Source organism: Podarcis muralis, chromosome 11 (assembly GCF_964188315.1).
Source record: "Podarcis muralis chromosome 11, rPodMur119.hap1.1, whole genome shotgun sequence".
Classification (NCBI taxonomy): Eukaryota; Metazoa; Chordata; class Lepidosauria; order Squamata; family Lacertidae; genus Podarcis; species Podarcis muralis.
In genome coordinates this window covers 12834508-12855156 of record NC_135665.1, presented here as the reverse complement: position 1 = coordinate 12855156, position 20649 = coordinate 12834508, and the positions used below count along the sequence as shown (strand labels likewise).

Genomic DNA, 20649 nt, shown 5'->3' with positions numbered 1-20649 from the left:
AAGCTGCAAACTGAGATGCTTGTTTCTAAAAACCATTTGCAATTTTCTGAGCTCATTATTTTCAAAAGAATTCTGTCTCAGACAAATAGTTGAAATTCCACAGTATGAATCATAGAAATTTGAGGACAAAACTAATTAAGTCTCATCTTCTTTAACAGTGTTGGAATGTTTAGGGGAAGAGGGCAGACACACATTTTCTCCAGTATTTAGCTAACCTAACCACAAGCCCACAAGACTTAAGTCACCAGCAGTTGCACTGAGACAAATACACAATTAAATTATCTCAGTGGCATTTCTTTGAGCAAATGGTTTCAGGATTTCAGGCTTAGATTTAAATATAAAGTCATCTTATCATGTTTCATCCTGTTCTTATGGAAGCTAACATGACTGTTAACTTGGATGGAGCCTTTCCATGTTCAAAGCCTATTGGAGTGCCAACAGTAGTAAGCACCACAATTATACCAAGGTATTCTAGTCAGCATATGGGGAATCATACCATATTAGTTTCACAGCAACCCTGTGAGGCAGGTTAGATAAAAAAACACTAAGATGCCCAGTAAGCTTCATGGCTGAGCAGGGGTTTGAACCCAAGAGTGCATATAGCTATCCTTAAAAAAAAAGGAAAAAAAAGAAGTGGGCTTGCCATATTTTTAAAACGGATGTGGAATAAACAGAGTTACTCTGTCTTCTCAATGCTTTTGCTAGATAGTGACTCTAATGCTTTAAAGTCACCGGGCTTGACCTCCCCTCCCTAAGTGCTAGAGGCAGATGCTCTGCCTTTTATTTATTGAAATGCTGCTTACAAGTTTATTGAAAGTGATGTTTTTCTGGTTCCTAATTCATTTTGGGTTTTTAAATAAATTCTATTTATTTTTCCAAAATAAATTCTATTTAAAAACACACCCAGATGTGTGGAGACCAGTCTGGAATATAAAGATTTGGTCACAAAGGTGGCCTTAGGGCACATTGTATCAACTTGTTTTGGGGACAGAGGGGAAGGAGATAATAATAATAATAATTATTATTATTATTATTATTATTATTATTATTATTATTATTTACTATTACTACTTATTCTTGTCAGTGCTTCCAAAGGGAAGGTGAACAGAGAGAGCAGGGAGGAGAAGAAATTATGACCAAGAGTCTTCTGGGTTTGCAACGGCTCCTCTGTTTCTGCATGCGACCTTGGCAGTTGCCTGATGGTGCCAACATCGGATGCTGGCCTTTTATCATTTTTATTTGATTTTACAAATATAAATTTATAACAAAACCAAATACATATCCATATGGAGAGATTTCTCTGAATCTCGAGACTTCCCCCCATCCCCTCTATGGGTCCTAATGTCAACGCTTTCAACTGCATATTGTATCATAGTCTTATATTTTGACACTGGCCTTTTCTCATGTGCTATCCCAAGATGTTTGGCAGAAGAGTGAAGTAACAACAACAATGCAGTACAGTACAGTACATCACAAGGACTCTGGAGAGGAGAATCTGGTCCTCCAAACCTCTCTGCCAGGCCCTCAGGATACTGCCTAGACCAAACCCCTATTGGCCATGCTTCGCCTGGTTAAAATGTGACTGTGAACTCTGATAATGCCTCTCACTTGCCTGGTGGGAAGACAGAGAAGGGGTTGTGTGAATGCATGTAGAAAGCAGCCTACTACATAAAGCTAAAATTTACATCCATTGCTCCACCCAATTTTGCTTCTGGCCACACCCACCACTGGCATGTGACCCCCCAGAAGGGAATTCAGTCTTCGGACTGAAAAAGGCTCTTCACCCTGTCCTAGCACAGTACACAGTACACAGCTGGTTTCTGCCCTAATCACACAGAACTGTTCTTCTTGATCCTGGAGAGAAAATTGCACTTTTTGAGTGCATTCGCACAGGGGCTTCACCACTCGAAGTATGCACATTTGGATGCACTCAGGTTTGCTCAACTTCAGGTCCAGCATTGTCTTTAGCCCAACACAGTTGCTTCAGCAGATGAAGCACATCCTCCCTCTGTCGTGCATTGCAAATTATTATCTACAAAGTATCATAGACACAAAATAATTCAGGTATCTTTCGTCTTGTGTAGGGTTATGCAAGCTTTCGAGACAGAACTCTCCATCGGGCAAAACAGAAAGGTTAATAATGAAAAAGTGCCTACAACTGAAACATTAGGAGCTGTAATTCATACCCAGTAATTGTTCATACAAGGGTCTTGGCCCCTGAATAACACCTGCAGCTCCCTCTTCCCCCTGCCAGTGGAGATAAGAGCCTGGAAATGTTTGACATCAACAGTCAAAGATCAGAAAGGACTGCCACAGACAACTCCACATATTGGGACAATTTTTATTTCTAAGCAGGTTTCCTGGCTGAAAAGTGGAACAGAATCAAATAGGATATTGAACAGCAATGGCCCTATTCCTAAATGAAATATATGCAAAGCAGGGTATGGTACACTCAATTCTTCTGAATAAATAAGCTAATTCATAGGAACAGCAGGATTTACCAAAATATCCTCTGAGCAAATAACTCTAAAGCCACATTTAAAATGTTCAGTTCAGTAGCTGATACTGACCTGCTCAACCAATTATGCCTATGACTCATTTTCTCTAGACCAGAAAAATACACAGGATGTTTTTTTATGCATTACCCGTACTATCTATTGTTGGGTAGTTCATATTGTACAGAGTCTAACCACTTCTGCAGATTTCATTTAAGGGGAAATTACAGTGAAATTGCTCAAAAATGGTGCATAATATGCCACACTGAAAGTTTACAACAAAATTCATATGAAAACCAATTAATCTACTCTTATTGCTCAGTCTTCATTAACTTTAATAAGGTGTTTGGTGGTGTAAATCTAACTTGCCAACTGCTGCCAGAACCAACAAAACACGGGATCTAATTTCTTCCAAAGCAGATACAATTTCCTTCTCCCAGCTAGCTGCAAACTTGCCAGTTGTACCTTCCAGACAAAGGACTACGGATCCAAGCTGTATATAGGGACACAGGAACAGATGCTATGTGAAAAGTAAATATTTACTTCCAAGTTGTCTATGATGCTAACACTAAGAATCAATGTTTTAAAAAGGCTCTTACAAAGACCAATTCATGGAGGACAATGGCTGCTAGTGATACTGCCTGTATATTCCCCAGCATCAGAGGCAATATGAATATCAGCTGCAGGGGGAAAATAGGATACTGCCACTAGACTTCCCATAAGCACCAGAGTTTAAATGGGTATACCCCACAATCTTTTCTTGAACGTACACTAAACCAGCAATTTCAGCCCCAGAGTATTAAATCCATGGGCGCAATTGCAAGAATGTGTGGGACAATGGTATATCCCTTTTTAAAAGCAGGGTAGAGGTAAATTTCCCAGTGAAGTTTCAGCTCACAACAGCTATCCTCCTCTGTAAGGGTGGAGTTTATTAAGATTATTTGCTGTTGGAGACTTACAGATCCTGATGGATTCCTGAATGCTCTTAAGAGATTTTCCAGTGGATAGAACAGGTGATCCTGTCAAGTTTCTCGTCCTGCTGTAGAATGGGGAGATGTGGCATGATCGCTTCTGAGCACCCTCTCTGGTGTTGTGGAATCTGCAGTGCATACTGGTATTCTAGGAAGTTGCATGTAACAAAACAGGATGTTTGACGGCTAGAGCCTATGCCCTTTTCAAATGTGGGTTGTTGTTTTTTTGGGGGGCTTTATTGGATTGTTGTTTTTAATTTGATTATATATTTTGTGGTTTTATATTCTGATTTTGTTCTGTGAACTGCCCTGAGACCTCTGGGTATAGGGTGGTATATAAATTGATTGATGGATTAACAGAGAGAGAGAGAGAGAGAGAGAGAGAGCGCACCAGTGGCATAAACCTTGATCTGAGGCCAACCGAGCCCTGGTTAGAGCACATAATCCCACCTACAATATGGCAATAAGGGTAGCAAAAAGGTCTTACTTCAAATGCCTCTACTGTGTCCTCAAGTAATCATACAAATAGTACAGTGGTATCTTGGGTTACAGATGCTTCAGGTTACAGACTCCGCTAACCCAGAAATAGTACCTCGGGTTAAGAACTTTGCTTCAGGATGAGAACAGAAATCGTGCGACAGTGGCGCAGTGGCAGGCCCCATTAGCTAAAGTGGTACCTCAGGTTAAGAACGGACCTCCAGAACGAGTTAAGTTCTTAACCCAAGGTACCACTGTATTAATGTTTTAAATGATGAGTTTGGGGAAATTGATTTGCTGATTTTATTCTGATATGTTATATACCACTTTACTATTATTATTATTTTTAAAAAGTGCACCTTATAAATGAATAAATTAGGGGGGGAATAAATTAATTTGGGCCACTGTAATCCCTCAATCTTACCTCCCGCATCTCTCATTACAGCTTTAGATTTCAATGATTTATTTATGACATTTGCATGGCACCTGATAACACAAAGCACTGGCGATTAAAGGTTCAGGGAATAGAAACAGATGTGACTAGTGATTTGATGGTGGTTTGGAGGAGGGAACCCATACAAATATGCAATTTCATTGGATTTGATCTGTGTGTATGTGTGTGCCTTCTCTTACTAACACCCCCTCCCTCCTAACCCCCTCTTTGCCTCACCCAGTCACTGTCTTCCTTCCCCTATCCCCTGGTTTCCCAGATCCACTACCACTCACTAGCTGTTCTTTCTCTTCAGCTACTGAAGTGCCAATCTGAGCCTTGAATAGCACATAGAGCTGAAAGGGGAAGTGAGAAAAGGATTGGCAGCTCAGGTGCTGATCTGAGCTTTGAAGAGTAAATAAAGCTGAAGAGTATAAAAAACTGAAACAGGAAGTGGGAAGTGTTCCGCATACAACTTCCTCCTTTGGCTCGATACACTTTTCAAGGAGGGAAAATAGTAGCCAAGCTAAGACTTACTCCAGATGTATAGGGGATAGAACAGGCATATGCTGTCTCTCTCACGTGTATATTGAAATTGTGGGTCTCTTTTTTTAAAAAATAATATTTATAAAGTTTTCCAATTTAACAATCCAATAAAAGCCACATTAAAAACATTCCAAATTATAAAATAATCAAAGTTCAAATATTATGCCAAATTATAAATCTTTGTTTGAGTGATTCTGAAATGGGTGCCTTGCCCAATTTTCTGCAAGGTTTTGTAAGTCTACCAATGTTTTTCATGCACAGTGACAAAATAACCCCTAATGTGGCATGTCCCTTAATACTTATTATAGCTTTGGAAATACAAACATTATATGACATGATAAAAATGCAAATACATTTCCATTATTATACCACTACATTGCACTTAAGAATCATTTCTGCAAAATATAGTATGTTCTCAAATAATAGCTCCAAAATTGGTTTTCAGTTGAAAAAAGTAACCCTTTAACAATTTGGTAAATATTATCTTAAAGTTCATGGCATCTAGTAGAATCCATTCACTCACTGTGAACTCAGTAATTGCCTACTCTTGTTGAATCAATGTAAAGAAAGCAGGAGAATAGAAATGTAATTATGCCATGCTGCAGTTTAACACGCCAGAAAAATCCTTGGTTGATTTGATTCCTATAAAAAGTTATTTCCAACAAACAATATTTATAAATTGTAATTGATTATCTCATAATATTATTATAAGACTGAGATATAAAAGGACAGATTTCTCCTCTCTCAATTCAGCTACCAGGGCAGTCATGTCTTCTGTGTTGTCTGAGGTTCTTTCTTCCTCCACAAGGAGCTAACACTCTGAAAGAACCTATGTGGCAAGACGTGTTGCTTGTGCTCGTATTAGTCAAAAGGGAATTGTTATATCAATTTGATGAAAACAGCTCCTTCCTATCTTCCCACTTACCCATCCTCTGGCTCTCATTGTCGTTGCTATTTATTACCTGCCCTTCAGCCTCAAGTCCCATTGCTACCCATTATCCATACTGATGGAATCATCTTTCTTAGAAGAATTCTCGAACACAATATAGGGTACACAGGACCTGGCCAATGTTTTACTACCTGAGGCAACAGACTATGTGTTGTATCCAAGCAGCATACACAGAGTTCCACTCATGCCCCAAAACCTGCTTTAGAAGGTCCTCCAATCAATCCTCTGGAGTCGATTATGAGGGTGTTCAGGAAGATGTAGGGCAGAGAATAGAAGGGTGGAGTTCTATTGCATAAGCGGATCTCTGTTATGCAACTGGAATTACAGCATTCAACACAACCAAAGATACTACAATTCCACATACAGAAGCCAAGTAGGCTGGCAACTGATTTTTACTTCAACACCAGAAATAGAATAGTATCCTTCACAACATAAATGGTATCCTTCACAACATGAGGGCAGCAGGTACAGTAAGTTTAGGGGATGCAGGACAGTTTGTCCTCCAATAAAGGAGAATGCTACCCCACAGCATGTGCCACCTAAGGGGACTGCCTCACTTTGCCTAATACTAGGACTGGTCCTCAGTGTACACTTCAATCCTATTTAAATCAAAGCAATTTGCTTCTAAGAAGTGCTTGGGTCCAAGATACTAACACACTTAAATCCATTTCATTTACCCGTAAGCTGGGAATAAAAGTGCTAGAAAATTATTACCAAAATTGTGCTTTTGGGATGAAGAGTTTTAAAAGGCAGAAACCTTTAAAGGAAAAAGAAAATGTTCCAATCAACATATGGGGTTATTTCGTCTTAGAAACTCAGTGCTGCACTAAACAAAGGGAATAGACAATTTGAGGAAACAGATGCCTTTGAAATACACTAAAGAGGCAGAGTGCCAAAGGGGGAATACCATGTGTGCTGCTTGTTTATGAATGATTGATAACAATTAGGGAATATGTTTCTGTCATAGGCTTGTTTAAACAAAGAAAACCGGAGAAGACATTGAAAAAGCTTGAAAACAGGATTGGGAAAGTCAGTCCCAGGGTAACAAAATGTAACTGAACACAACAAAGAAGCAAACTGCAGCGTTATTTCATACTTTCTTGGCAAACAAAAATGAATACATTCAAATACATAAAAGCTCCAGGTAGGTGGTATGATACTGAGAACTTTAATAAGCATTGCTAGTCAAGAGACAGCTCCTGGAGTCCACTGATAATAAGAAAAAAAGAACCCAGAAACCAGTTTCACAAAGGCACCAAATTTACACATTGTGAGATATGCATGAGTGGCTTCATCTGAATAGCTACCACAATGACTCAGAGGGTAAGCATTTCTAGCTATTACACATTTTCACTCTTCAATGTCTATTAACATAACATGTGTTATTGAAAGGCAGAATTACAGCGCCTCTGGCCCCAAGCACCAGTGGGTGGAATAAGAAGGGGCTGCACTTATGAAAAACAGGTCACACTCACTCATCTTCCTCATCTTCTGTTGTTCCCAAAGTCCATTACAAGGGAGGTCCCCCTCTCATAGGAATCTCCTGGTCTTTCTTGATTCTGGTGCAACTGTTTATCATCACTAGTACCACCTGCACTAGTGCCTCATTCTATGCCTCACTCAACACATCAAAATGTCTCTCTTAGTAGCATGTTTCACTGGGATACATAAAAAAAACCCCACAGCCTGTGCATCACAACCTTTTGCTGTAGGGAAAACAGATCTAATATATGACAGATTCTTGAGTCTGCGGGTCATTATTATGTAGCTGATTATGTTTGTTGTGTTTATTTGATATGACTTCATTCTTTAGGCTGCGGTCCAAACCTCCTTTGCACTGGGCTGAGGGGTTTTTTTGGGATTGGCTGGAAGCGTCCCAACACTCAGTAGTGCTGGACCTCCATTGGCTCCCAGTGCCCTTGTTGCTCTGCCAGTATGGGACTCCCTATTCTGTCCACTGAATGTGTGAGTGAGCAAAAATCCCACTGTTGGGATCTCTACAAGAGGTAGCACACAGAAAGCCCCCAAACTTCTATGGACTACAGCCCACTTTATCATTTGCATTTGATTAGTGGACTGAAATTCACAAAGGTTTATGCTGTAATAATTTGTTACGTTTTTAGAGCACCTCAAAACCAAGCTTTGTAATTTTGGTTGCAACAGACTAACATGGTTAACCCCCTGGATAATGCAGGGCTGTAGAAACCTTGCTCATCTTGGCACAGAGGTTTGTAGCAAGAACAAACACCTTATACATGGTGTCTCTCGCCAAATATCTTTGGCACATGTGTTTTAACTGTCAATTGCTATCACATGCCCCAGCATTCTCAATACCTAATTTCACCCGTCTCCCAACCGAATGAACATAAAACTTTTCCACCCTCTTCTGTGGAAGTTATGTTCCAAACCAGACATTCCTCAGCTCTTGTCAATGTTCCCTTTGTAATCATGTTATAAGGTGTTCCTGCCACCTTTTTTATTCTAAGTTCAGGTAGACCCTGGCCCTCTTGTATAGGTCTGGCTTGCCCCCAAACATTCCAAGGGCCTAACAAATCCAAATTCCTCCTCTTCCAATAACCACATAATCCACAAATTGAGGACACTCAGCTGTGCAGGAATTCAAATGCTCAGTACCCAATATATTTATAAATTCCTATCTCAACTTAACACAGAGAGTGAGTGGTAAAAAAAGGTAAACGGAAGTTGGAATATGAGTGTCCCAAGACAGATGGATGCCAACAAACCAGGCTCTTTCCTTTGGTAGATGCATGACAGCTATATAATTCACCAGCAAAACATTCCCTGTGACTGTAGCCCTGTGACTTAACAGCTACTCAATGTCTCCTTGCCGGGTAATAAATACCCTCTTTCATCAGATACAGGCAGTTTCAATAATGTTTTAAAATTAATTTCTATGACTTCAGAAAATATTTACAACAAAATGACCCCTCCCCCTTACTGGCTTTTAAATGAGTGGGATGAAATAAACCACAGTGAACAATGAAGGAGTTCTGTATATGGAAAACTCTGCTTTCATCCAAATCTTCTGACTCATACTTGAAATGCCATGCAACAGGAGGAGTTGCTGGGCATTTTGAAAACTGCAATGTGACACTAAAAACAGCAACATACAGCAGGCTTTTCTAGGGGATTATTCTCTGACAAAGAAATGTATTATTCACAGTGTGTACAGTATTACCAAGAATATTCAGTATACACAAAAATATGTTTTATTAATTGGTTGTATGAATACTTTATAAGTTACAGCTGTAATCCCACTTACTCGGGAGTAAACTGCATTGAGCCCAATAGGACTTACTTCTGAGAAGATGTGTATAGGATTGTGCTGTAAATTATATACATTATGCATTAATTTACTTGCATACTGTCATACTGTAACATTATGAGCAATGAATATTTTAAACTGCACATGCTTAGCTGCAATTAAACATTTTCCAACACCAAAGAAAAGTGCAAATAAAGCTGAAGTAGTAGGCAGCCCCATGGAAATTCACAACTTTGTTTCTTACATAGGAAAGGGTGCCATTACACATGTGCACAGTGTCATTGTTGCCTTACTAAAAACATCAATTATCCTCTGCACATCTATGGTCAGGGAAAGTGTTTCTATGCAAGAGGACCCATGTATGATTTCCAGACAAGACTGACTTCATACATGATATAACTTTTTGAATTCATACATTGTTTACACCTACACATACATTGCCAAAAGAGCTAAACCAACACCCAAAAATTTTAAAATGTGAGGAGCATTTGCATCTAGTTTCATGCAGTTTTTCTCCCTTCAAAAAACAACAACAAAAAACTATTTTTATCCCAACCACCTTTTTTCTGTCAAGGAACAAAGCAGTCCAACCAACAGAAAAGAAACGATTGTTTCACTGGAGCCACAACACAGCAAAACACAGAAGAACATTTTTGCAATGCATGGCTCAGTCCTGAAAAGCAATAATCTCTGCTCAGGGGGCGGCCGGGGGGGGGGGGGGACGGGACAGGAGAGAGGGACTGGGGTGGCAAAGCTCAATTTCTTTTATTTAGTGTATGCTTGGGGTTTTTCTGTCAGCATCACTTGGGGAAGTTCTCTTTCTACAGTATTCGCTTGTTATGTTTCCTTGGTGGGGAGAGAGGTTGGGGTGCCCTAGGGTGTGGTTGATCATCTCTGGATGGCTGCAGTGGTATTTGTTTGAGGGGGGTTGTCGGGTTAAGTTAGGAATATTCAATCGTATGCTGTCGGTGGGTTATGAGCTCTTTCTAGTGTGAATTGGCATTGTTATCTTGGAACGTGTTCAGTAGGGCCAGTTCTGGGGTGACTTCTCATACCTGTTTAGTTATTTTGCTTATTTCTGGTATGACTGTGCACACTCCTTTTCTGACTGGGTCCTCGATTACTTGGTTTGGTGGGATCTGCTGGTTCAGGCACAGCATGTCTGAGAAGGGATCATGGGGAGGAGGTGCGAGGAAAAAACTGTTGTGACATTGATTTCTTTGGCAACTTGGAAGGGCTGTGGTGGGATCCAGAAAGAGCAACCTGGAGCCCCACTGACCACTTAACTGCTCTCCTCTCCATCAGCTTGGGAGCTTTTCTGAGACGCTTGCGGGGTATGATAGCATCCTTAGACATTTGAGCATCTTTATCAAGATGCTAATAGATCTGTCTGCCTTTGATCAGTTGTGCTTCAAGGGAAGCTCACTAGTCCTCTGATTCTTTAATATTTTCCAGCCCAGATAGATGTGAACCAAAGGACCTCACAACAGTCATCTCTTTGCAGGAGCAAGGAAGCATAGGAGAATCAGATGCACCACAAGAGCATCTTGGATGGGATGGCTAACTAGCCGCGATGGCTATGCTCAGCCTTCCCTGTTGGAGAGAACAATGCTTCTGAAAAGCACTTGCTGGAAACCACACACTTCCCAAATGTGTTTCACAAGGACCCTTTCCTTCCCTCTGCCCTAGTACCTGAGGGTTATCACGTCTTTCCAGGGATTTGCCAGAACAAAGTATATGTTGGGGAAAGGCTCCCTCCCTGCAAAGAAAATAGAGGAACCAGCAGGCGCCTGGCCAGCCATGCTAGCACCAGTCTGGCGCATGAGGGTGGGGGACACAGGAAGGAAGCATTCCTATAGTATAGGGCACTCAATTGGCATTTCCACCTACCTGAACTCTGAGCCTTTCCCCCTTGTTCTGGACTGCCTCTCTCCTAAGGAAGATGCAAGCTCTGGCTAGAAGCCACTGGTGAGGAGAGTGTTCCTATGATTTCCAAATGTTTCAGAATCATCTTTTTGTTCCTTTAGCTGCTTGATATCATAGCATGGCAGAGTTGGAAGGGATCCCAAGGGTCATCTAGTCAAAGCCCTGGCTAAGCAAGGATCCTGCCCACAGTCAGCCCTGGTTGAGCTCCAAACTCCAGCCTTCTGGTTACCATTGCAATTCTGCATAGTGTGGAGAAAGGGGAGAGAGAAATGTGTTGCTTACACTCACGTAACACTGATATGAGATCCACACCATGCAGCTCTTTCAATAACTAACGCCTAAGGGTTGTCACATGGAGCAAGCTTGTTTTCTCCAGCTCCAGAGGGCCTGAAGCAGTGACTCTCCTTCCTTAGAGGTTTTTAAGAAGTGCTTGGATGTGGAGTCAGCAGCTATCCCAACAGGAAGAGAGTCTCACCTCCCACACCCCCATTTTATTTATTTTTTCTTAACTAACCATGGAAGGGGCTTTTTTTCTGGAAAAGGGGAGTTTGGGCGAGTCATACAAAAACTGTATTGCATCAGTTGATGTGGAAAAAACAAACAAAACCACGACTGATTAAGCTACCTGAGGAATGCCCAAAGCCCTCCTTCTTTATGCCTGAGATTAGGAAGAATATCTTCCAGTTGGGGTGTCAACTTGAATAAAATATGGGGGGGGGGCAAGTAAGCCCAGCCCCACACAATCAACCCCATGATGCAGTGTGCACACACCGTTTGAATGGCAATGCCCATCAACTTTGGGGGGACTGGCCCCCTGACCTATTTTTTTTTAATATTCTGTTGGGAGCCACACCAGAGTGGCTGGAGCAACCCAGTCATATGGGCAGCATACAAGCAATTATTATTATTATTATTATTATTATTATTATTATTATTATTATAGTTGATGGGACCTTGGCTCCTACACTTCCAATTTGAGGAAGGATGTGGAGTCAGCATACAAGTAGTAAAATTGTTATTGTTGTTGCTATGATGATGGCTGGGGCAACCCAGTCAGATGGGCAGCATACAAGTATATACAGCATATAGGGTGAAAAATACGGTACTTAATTTGTTCCGGAGGTCCGTTCTTAACCTGAAACTGTTCTTAACCACAAGCACACCTTTAGCTAATGGGGCCTCCTGCTGCCGCTGCGCAGCCGGAGCACAATTTCATAGAATCATAGAGTTGGAATAGACCACAAGGGCCATTGAGTCCAACCCCCTGCCAAGCAGGAAACAAATTTCTGTTCTCATCCTGAAGCAAAGTTCTTAACCCGAAGTACTATTTCTGGGTTAGCAGAGTCTGTAACCTGAAGCGTATATAACCCGAGGTACCACTGCAATAAAATTGTTGTTGTTAGAGCCGATGGGACCTTGGCTCCTATTATTACTATTGCTGGAGCAACCCAGTCAGATGGGCAGCATACAAATAATAAAATAATAATAATTGGTGGTGTTATTATTGTTGTTGTTTCTGGAGCCGATGGGACCTTGGTTCCTACGCTTCTAGTTTGGGGAAAAGATGTGGAGTCAGCAGCTATCCTGACAGGACCAGAGGCTCACCTTCCGCAGCCCCATTCCCGCCCCACCCCCCTTTAACTGACCATGGAAGGGGCTTTTTTTGGGGGGGGGGAAGGGGAGTTTAGGCGAGCCCTACCAAAACCGCTTTTAATGAGGGTGAAAGAGGAGAGCGCAAAATATGGTCTGAAGCTCAACATCAAAAAAACGAAGATCATGGCCACTGGTCCCATCACCTCCTGGCAAATAGAAGGGGAAGAAATGGAGGCAGTGAGAGATTTTACTTTCTTGGGCTCCATGATCACTGCAGATGGTGACAGCAGCCACGAAATTAAAAGACGCCTGCTTCTTGAGAGAAAAGCAATGACAAACCTAGATAGCATCTTAAAAAGCAGAGACATCACCTTGCCAACAAAGGTGTGTATAGTTAAAGCTATGGTTTTCCCAGTAGTGATGTATGGAAGTGAGAGCTGGACCATAAAGATGGCTGATCGCCGAAGAATTGATGCTTTTGAATTATGGTGCTGGTGGAGACTCTTGAGAGTCCCATGGACTGCAAGAAGATCAAACCTATCCATTCTGAAAGAAATCAGCCCTGAGTGCTCACTGGAAGGACAGATCGTGAAGCTGAGGCTCCAGTACTTTGGCCACCTCATGAGAAGAGAAGACTCCCTGGAAAAGACCCTGATGCTGGGAAAGATGGAGGGCACAAGGAGAAGGGGGCGACAGAGGACAAGATGGTTGGACAGTGTTCTCGAAGCTACAAACATGAGTCTGACCAAACTGCGGGAGGTAGTGGAAGACAGGAGTGCCTGGCGTGCTCTGGTCCAGGGGGTCACGAAGAGTCGGACACGACTAAACAACAAACCAAAACCGCACCGCGTCGGCTGAGGTGGATAAAAACGAACAAACAACACCGCGACCGATTAAGCTACCTGAGGAAGGCCCCCTAAGCCCTGGCTAACTTAAGCTCGCCGTTTCTTGGCGGGAAGCGCTGAGGAGACGACGGTTAACGGAGCACCGGCGACTGAACGTTCCGACTTCGCGCGCTCGGGTGGGTGGGGGGGAGGAATCACGTGCCGCCGCGAGGAGGCCACGTGGCGAGCGCGCTACCAATGGGAAGGCCGGAGAGGCCGCCGCCCGGCGCGCGCTTGTAAACAAGGCAACATGGCGGCGACTGTGGCGGCGGCGGCGGCGGCGGCGACGCTCAGCCTCCTGCAGCGTCGCCGAGCGGGTCTGGCCGCGGTGGCGACCGCCGCTTCGTCTTCCTTCTCCTCCTCGCCGTCCGCTTCCTCCTCCTCCTCCTCGTCGTCGTCTTCTTGCTCTCCCTCGCGGCCTCTGAGGGGATTCGCGGCCTTGCCGCCCTCGAGAGGCTACAGTTCTGAGGCGAAAGCGGGCGGCGAGGAGGAGCTGCGGGTGCGCTACTTGGACGACGAGCACAAAGGTGACTATACCGGGGGTGGGGGGGGGGGTGAGGGGCTGGATCCTCGTCGGCACGTGTCAAGGAATCCTGACGCCCCGGGAAGGAAGGAAGCGTGTAACGGAAAGGCGCTTCTCTTTCCCTCGGGCTCCGTTGAGCTCTGCCCGTTCGCCCGCTGCGGAAATTCCTCCTGACGCGCCAACCGGTTTGTCAAATTAGAGATGATGACGTGGGGCGGCTGGCCCTTTAAATGGGGGGGGGGGGAGAGACGGGGGCAGCGACGTGCGTGCCGGTTCATCTCCACTGCTCATGCGCAGCTCAATTCCCCCAAATGAGTTCCAGCGGATGCTGAGTTCTGTCGTTGTGTTCGAAGGGGCTTGTTTCATTTCATTTTATTTTCACTTCTTGGTTATCTAGTTCCCACGCATACATAGACACGAGCCCAGGGCAGGATAGAAGTTCAGGATGCTAGTTGCACCTTATTTGGAGTCACTATTAGGTAAAGGTGAAGGGACCCCTGACTTAGGTCCAGTCGCGGACGACTCCGGGGTTGCGGCGCTCATCTCGCTTTATTGGCCGAGGGAGCCGGCGTACAGCTTCCGGGTCATGTGGCCAGCATGACTAAGCCGCTTCTGGAGAACCAGAGCAGCACGCGGAAACACCGTTTACCTTCCCGCCCCAGAGGTACCTATTTATCTACTTGCACTTAGATGTGCTTTCAAACTGCTAGGTTGGCAGGAGCAGGGACCGAGCAACGGGAGCTCACCCTGCCACGGGGATTCGAACCGCCAACCTTCTGATCGGCAAGTCCTAGGCTCTGTGGTCTAACCCACAGCGATAGCATTAGATTCTCATTTGCACTGCTGCTAGATCTAGACCAGGCTTCCTCAACCTCAGCCCTCCAGATGTTTTGAGACTACAGTTCCCATCATCCCTGAACACTGGTCCTGCTAGCTAGGGATCATGGGAGTTGTATGCTAAAAAAACATCTGGAGGGCCGAGGTTGAGGAAGCCTGATCTAGACCACTGTTTCCCAAACCTGGGTCTCCAGCTGTTTTGGAATATAACTATCCCTAATTATCAGGATCAGGGATGATGGGAATTGTAGTCCAAAAAAAAAAAAAAACAGCTGGAGACCCAGGTTTGGGAAACACTGTTTTAGGGAGTCCTGTCAACCTAGCAGTTCGAAAGCACACGAGTGCAAGTAGATTAATAGGTACTACTGCAGTGGGAAGGTAAATGGCGTTTCCGTGCGCTCGGGTTTGCTTCACGGTGTCCCATTGCGCCAGAAGCAGTTTTGTCATGCTGGCCACATGGCCCGGAAAGCTGTGGACAAACGTCAGTTCCCTCAGCCTGAAAGCGAGATGAGTGCCGCAACCCCATAGTTGCCTTTGACTGGGCTAAATCATCCAGGTGTCCTTTACCTTTACCTTTTACCTAATTCTATAGAATACAGTGAGACGCGGGTGGCGCTGTGGGTAAAACCACAGTGCCTAGGACTTGCCCATCGCATGGTCGGCGGTTCGAATCCCCGCGGTGGGGTGAGCTCCCGTCTTTCGGTCCCAGCTCCTGCCCACCTAGCAGTTCGAAAGCACCCCTAAGTGCAAGTAGATAAATAGGTACCGCTTTATAGCGGGAAGGTAAACGGCGTTTCCGTGTGCTACGCTGGTGCTGGCTCGCCAGAGCAGCTTCGTCACGCTGGCCACGTGACCCAGAAGTGTCTCCGGACAGCGCTGGCCCCTGGCCTCTTAAGTGAGATGGGCGCACAACCCTAGAGTCGGACACGACTGGCCCGTACGGGCAGGGGTACCTTTACCTATAGAATACAGTAGTTCTGTATTTTGCACATGAAAGCTGTAATATGGCGCACACCTTGGGAGTAAGCAGCTTGAACTCAATGGGATTTAATTCTGAGTAAATATCAGTAGGCTTGTGATTCAAATTTTCAATTCAATACTGTATTAAAATCTGAAAGCGTAATCTGGCCACTTGTGGGACAACTCGTAATAAAGGGTGAGGAACTGCCATCACTTCTCCAAGCTAATGTGGGATGGATTGTTGAATGAGGATTTGGAAGATTGGAGTCAGCTCCCTCCCTAACTGCACTTGAAGTTCACTTTGAGCCAATCAGTATCTCCCAGCCTAATCTACCTCGCAGGGTTGCCAAGAGGATGCACAATTATGTGTGCTGGCTTGAGCACCTTGGACGACTGGAAGGAAAGTTAGTGAGAATCACAATTTCCTAATGATGTTCTTTGAACATGCCACAGCCTGATTGTACTGTCTTCTGCCACTTCAGTACTTTTATTGCTGCAGTTACTGAGGCAGTTGAGGATTCTGAACTCAAGGCATGATTAAACATTCCTATACCTTTTGACTTTCTTAGAGGCTTGACCATTCCTGATGCATTTTTCTTCTGCTAAAAGTAGGTGGGAGGATTGGAACCATAGTACATAATGTAGAAGAAAGTTTAAATTCGAATGCAAGTTGTGTCCAGCGGTATTAGCTACTGAGAGGAAAACATACATTGTAGGCACAGTATTGGTTGAATAGTGAAATGTGGGGGAGTTTTGATTCTGTTGTGTGGGACAGCGTTCTTCTGTATTCATATGGAATAAAAGGACTCAAGTACATATATAGGAGTAAATGCATATATAGGAGTAAATCTATGTGACCCCATCAAACCCACCACATAAAATGCAGTGATGGAGTTTGTAGACTTTGTCCCTAGGAAAACCCCTAGGGTTAGTGAAATAGTGCTTATTACATTCTTCTGTAACTAAAACTTCACATACTGAAATTTTATATGGATGAATAGTTTTTTATGCATTTTTAGATTCATAGCCCAGTAGCTTGGCTAATATGTGTTTAATATAACCATAGTTATATGTTTATATGTGTTTAATATAACCATAGTTTTTTTATCTAGAAAGCCCAAAGAAATGCATGAGAGGAGGGGAGGAAAAGGAAAACTCTTAGAATCTTATCTGTTAACAGTGTGATCCTAAACATGTTTAATTAGAAGTTCACTGAGTTAAATGAGACTTACTCTCTAGTAAGCGTACTTCAGCTTGCAGTCTCACTGTAATCACCCAACCACTCCTACCCAAGAGCTCTTTCTGTTACTGCCCAAATTTATAATCTCTCCTTAAGCTGACCCTTAAATTTGCCGGATGTTACTGTGTCTTAAAAACAGTAATTCTTTTTGGTTAGGCAGGTTATTTGAAATGTTTCTGCATTTAAAAATAACATGGACAAATGTATTGCATATGGTCAGTGCCTGTTGCTTTCTGTTGACTTAACATTATCAACTCTGTTGTTAGTGTACACAGTAGCTTTGTTGTAGTGATAAAGAATTAGTAGTTAACTAATTTTCCAAACATAAACTGTTGTTGGTGCTTAAAAAGAGTGTTTTCAAATATTTTAGTGCACTAATTTCCAAAATCATACTCATAGTAGACTCTATAAAATCAATGGGTTTTAGTGGATCTGATTTAATTCAAGCAATTAGTAATATAGAGCAACTAGAGAGATAATCATGTTTCATGCTAAATAACAGTTATTCACACTAAGTAGGCTGGCTTTTTGTCAGTAGATAACATAGGTACACTTTTAAAAATGTGTGATAAACCTTATGCACACTACTGATTTCAGTTATTTTTTTCTTCCTGCATATAGGAATTGTAGTACTTGGACTAAACAGAGCACATGCAAAAAATGCACTTAATAAAAACCTTGTAAAAATGGTAAGTGGATGAATATTTAGTCTTCTATGAACTTGAAGTGTTGAAAATAAGTGTTGATAATTTGCACACCTTTTCTCTATAGATGTCAAAAGTTATGGAAGCTTTGAAAAGTGACAAAAAAGTACGGACGGTTATATTCCGAAGTGAAGTTCCTGGGGTGTTTTGTGCTGGTATGCAAATTTAATTTTATTATCCATTTGGAAATACATAATCAAAATCAGTAGAAATGACTGAGACTTCAAAATTTATTTTAGCAGATTCAGCCTTTTTGGATTTTTATTTAGTTATATGACATCTGCTGTACTCCTTAGAGAAATAAAGTGCTATAATTTTCAGTGACACAGAAGGTCTTAGAATTTTTTTTGATGGGGATGTTTCTATATGTTTGTTGTATAGTCGAGTATGTTTGGCAGGTGTTGAGAGCACATATTATTTGGTCTGCAATGATTCTAAGCTAAGTTAATCAGTTTCTCTATTGATTAATACTAAATAAACTACATTTTCAAGTTTGCTCCCATTGAGTATTACTTATGGTCAAAATTTACAGTTATTAAAGATCAATAGCACTGATAAATACCTGACATCAAGCATTCAAAACCAGAATGCATGCATGCTCTTGAACACTATCCCGTGCTATTTTCAGTTTAGCCAGTTATAGGAGAGAATTTTCATAGTTGTTTATACTGATAAATCTGTTGCACTTTTCATATGAAAAGTATTGTGAACTGAACACATGATTGCATACTTTTATTACTTTATAAATACCATGATCATTGTGCCATTATGATAGTGTGCTGAGAGTCTGTGTTCAGATATGTATTCTGTGTTGCTGCTATGACATTGTATACTAGTAGCTCTTTGAAGCTGGAAGGCTTGGATAAAGCCATGTGTCCAAATGGGTCGTTGATAAATGGCAGTGCTATGGTGGCTGTGTTGTTGGTTCATTTTGCAGAGTGCACTTTGTGTCAGACGGGTGCAGTTTGTGCAGGTGCTCATCTGGGGACATTTGTTATCTACTGGAGGTGAAGGACATCTGTTTGCTGTGGTGTTGCTGAATAAGTTTGAAAATGGACAGAAAGTCAACACCTCACCAGAACATTTAATAGCTGTAGGGCTATTGGACAAAATCATGTAGCACTGAGGTGGGGAGGAGATAAGTGAATATCAGGTATTAAGACTCTATTTAATTTCATTTTCATCTGATTAAAATCCTTTCATTACATTGTATACTCAGTTTTAGGTCATAGGAGGGGGGCTAATTTGAGCTAATTAGTTGAAGGCTAATTAGCCAGCACTGAAGTAATGATGATTGGGAAGATAAGAAATGGATTGAGTTTTGTTGCTTTGGTGAAAGGGGCATATGGAGTGGGTTTGCTATGGTACAAATAGCTAGCTTATTTTAATTTTAAAATTTGTTTTAAAAAATGTTGCCTGCTGCAAGTTCCTGATGTAGATATGATGTATTATTGAAAAATGATAAAAGCCACTTTTTCTTCAAGTTCTGACACATGCCTTTCATTTTATTTTTATTTTTCACTTGTTAAACATGCTTTTTATGTTCTCTTGGCAGAAGAAAAGCATCATTAGATTTTTTGCCATCTTTGGTTTTTAATATATGTATTAGCTATTTCAGTACTGTGAGTGGGATGATTATATGAAACATTTGAGTCACACTTAATTATGCGTACACGTGCATTTGGTCTACAAAGCATAATGTTTTTTCCCATTATGCGGACAAGTGGTTTGTTTTTAGACTAGGTAAAAATACTTCAGTAGCTGGTGTTCATTTCAGTAAGCCTTTTCTAATTGTAAGTACAGAAGCTTGTAACAGCTGTTAGGGAGTGCTCTTCCTGAGGGAAAACTTTTAAAAATGAAATTTGAAACAAAGTCTGTTTTGTTGCTTGGATAAATTCTGTAACTTTGACACATATCTCATTTATACTTTAGGATGGTCTTATTCTTTACCATTTATATTTTAGATTTAAAAAATATGTTGCCCACAAATGTACCCCTCTCAATATCATAATGCTTGGAACCCTGTGGTCAGAGGTTGTTTTTCAGGGTTATGTGGTATCTACATGAAGAGTTTCATCCACCTGGTACTAATCTTGGTTTATTTTTTGGTGACTCATTCTTCTCTCCATGACACCCTGCGGCAGCCCATGACTCACCCTTATAGAAACCAAAAGGAATCTTTTAGTCCAGGGTTGAGATTTTATGGTTTTCCTGATGTTAGACTATGACTCCGGCCATCCTGAGATTTAACATTTTGGCTGTAGAGAGTTGGGAGTTTGATAGCCACTGCAGGGCCAAGATTACCCCTCTCTGTTTTAGCTCATCATACTTCCTCCTGACAACTGCCTTCACAAAAGAGTTATGGCAATTGCAATAAGGGGTGTGTGGCATTACCTTCTAATTGTTGTACTTGCTGAGTGCCAGTGTGGTATTGTTTTACATCCCTTGTCATTGTGTTACATGTAGATAGTTTTGTTTAGGCCTTCTCTAAATGATCAAGAGTGCATCTCTTTTTCTTGATCCAGCATTGACAGCTTTCCCAATCTCCTTGGTTGCCAACTTCATTGGTTTGATGCTAATCAGGGTTAGCGTTAGTTCAGGTGCAACACTACATTATGATCACCTCCCAAAAGCGTAGGAAGGAGTGACTTGACTTGTGAGAGTTGTGTGATTGGCAGAAGGAGACCTCAAGGTGTTTTCAATATCCTAGCCATGTTTTGGGGATTGGGGTTATTATGCCTGTACCAGGCCTTTGTGTGTCAGATCAGTTCCTTTCTTTTATCTCTCTGTGCCTAAAGTATGTTAAGTTCTCAGTAAATTATTTATAT

At 42.1% G+C, this 20649-nt stretch overlaps 1 protein-coding gene and 1 long non-coding RNA gene across 4 annotated transcripts in view; one reads left to right on the top strand and one right to left on the bottom strand.

The window, feature by feature from the left end:
- The window catches only part of LOC144329192 (uncharacterized), a 36027-nt gene extending 22318 nt beyond the window's left edge, over positions 1-13709 (bottom strand). Inside the window, exons 1-2 of the long non-coding RNA XR_013394620.1 lie at positions 13576-13709; positions 11045-11319 (exon numbers count right to left, since the gene is read on the bottom strand). This is a non-coding gene — a long non-coding RNA (uncharacterized LOC144329192). The remainder of the gene's footprint in view (positions 1-11044; positions 11320-13575) is intronic.
- A 72-nt stretch (positions 13710-13781) lies between these two features.
- Positions 13782-20649, top strand: part of AUH (AU RNA binding methylglutaconyl-CoA hydratase) — a 33307-nt gene continuing 26439 nt past the window's right edge. For 2 of the 3 annotated variants that reach the window (XR_003708921.2, XM_028749067.2), the window contains exons 1-3: positions 13782-14084; positions 17739-17806; positions 17889-17976. Coding sequence is in view for 2 of the 3 variants with exons in the window: in XM_028749067.2 (XP_028604900.2) it covers positions 13808-14084; positions 17739-17806; positions 17889-17976 (433 nt within the window). In the remaining variant the exon portion in view is untranslated. The remainder of the gene's footprint in view (positions 14085-17738; positions 17807-17888; positions 17977-20649) is intronic. The other variant, XM_028749066.2, reaches the window with a different exon arrangement.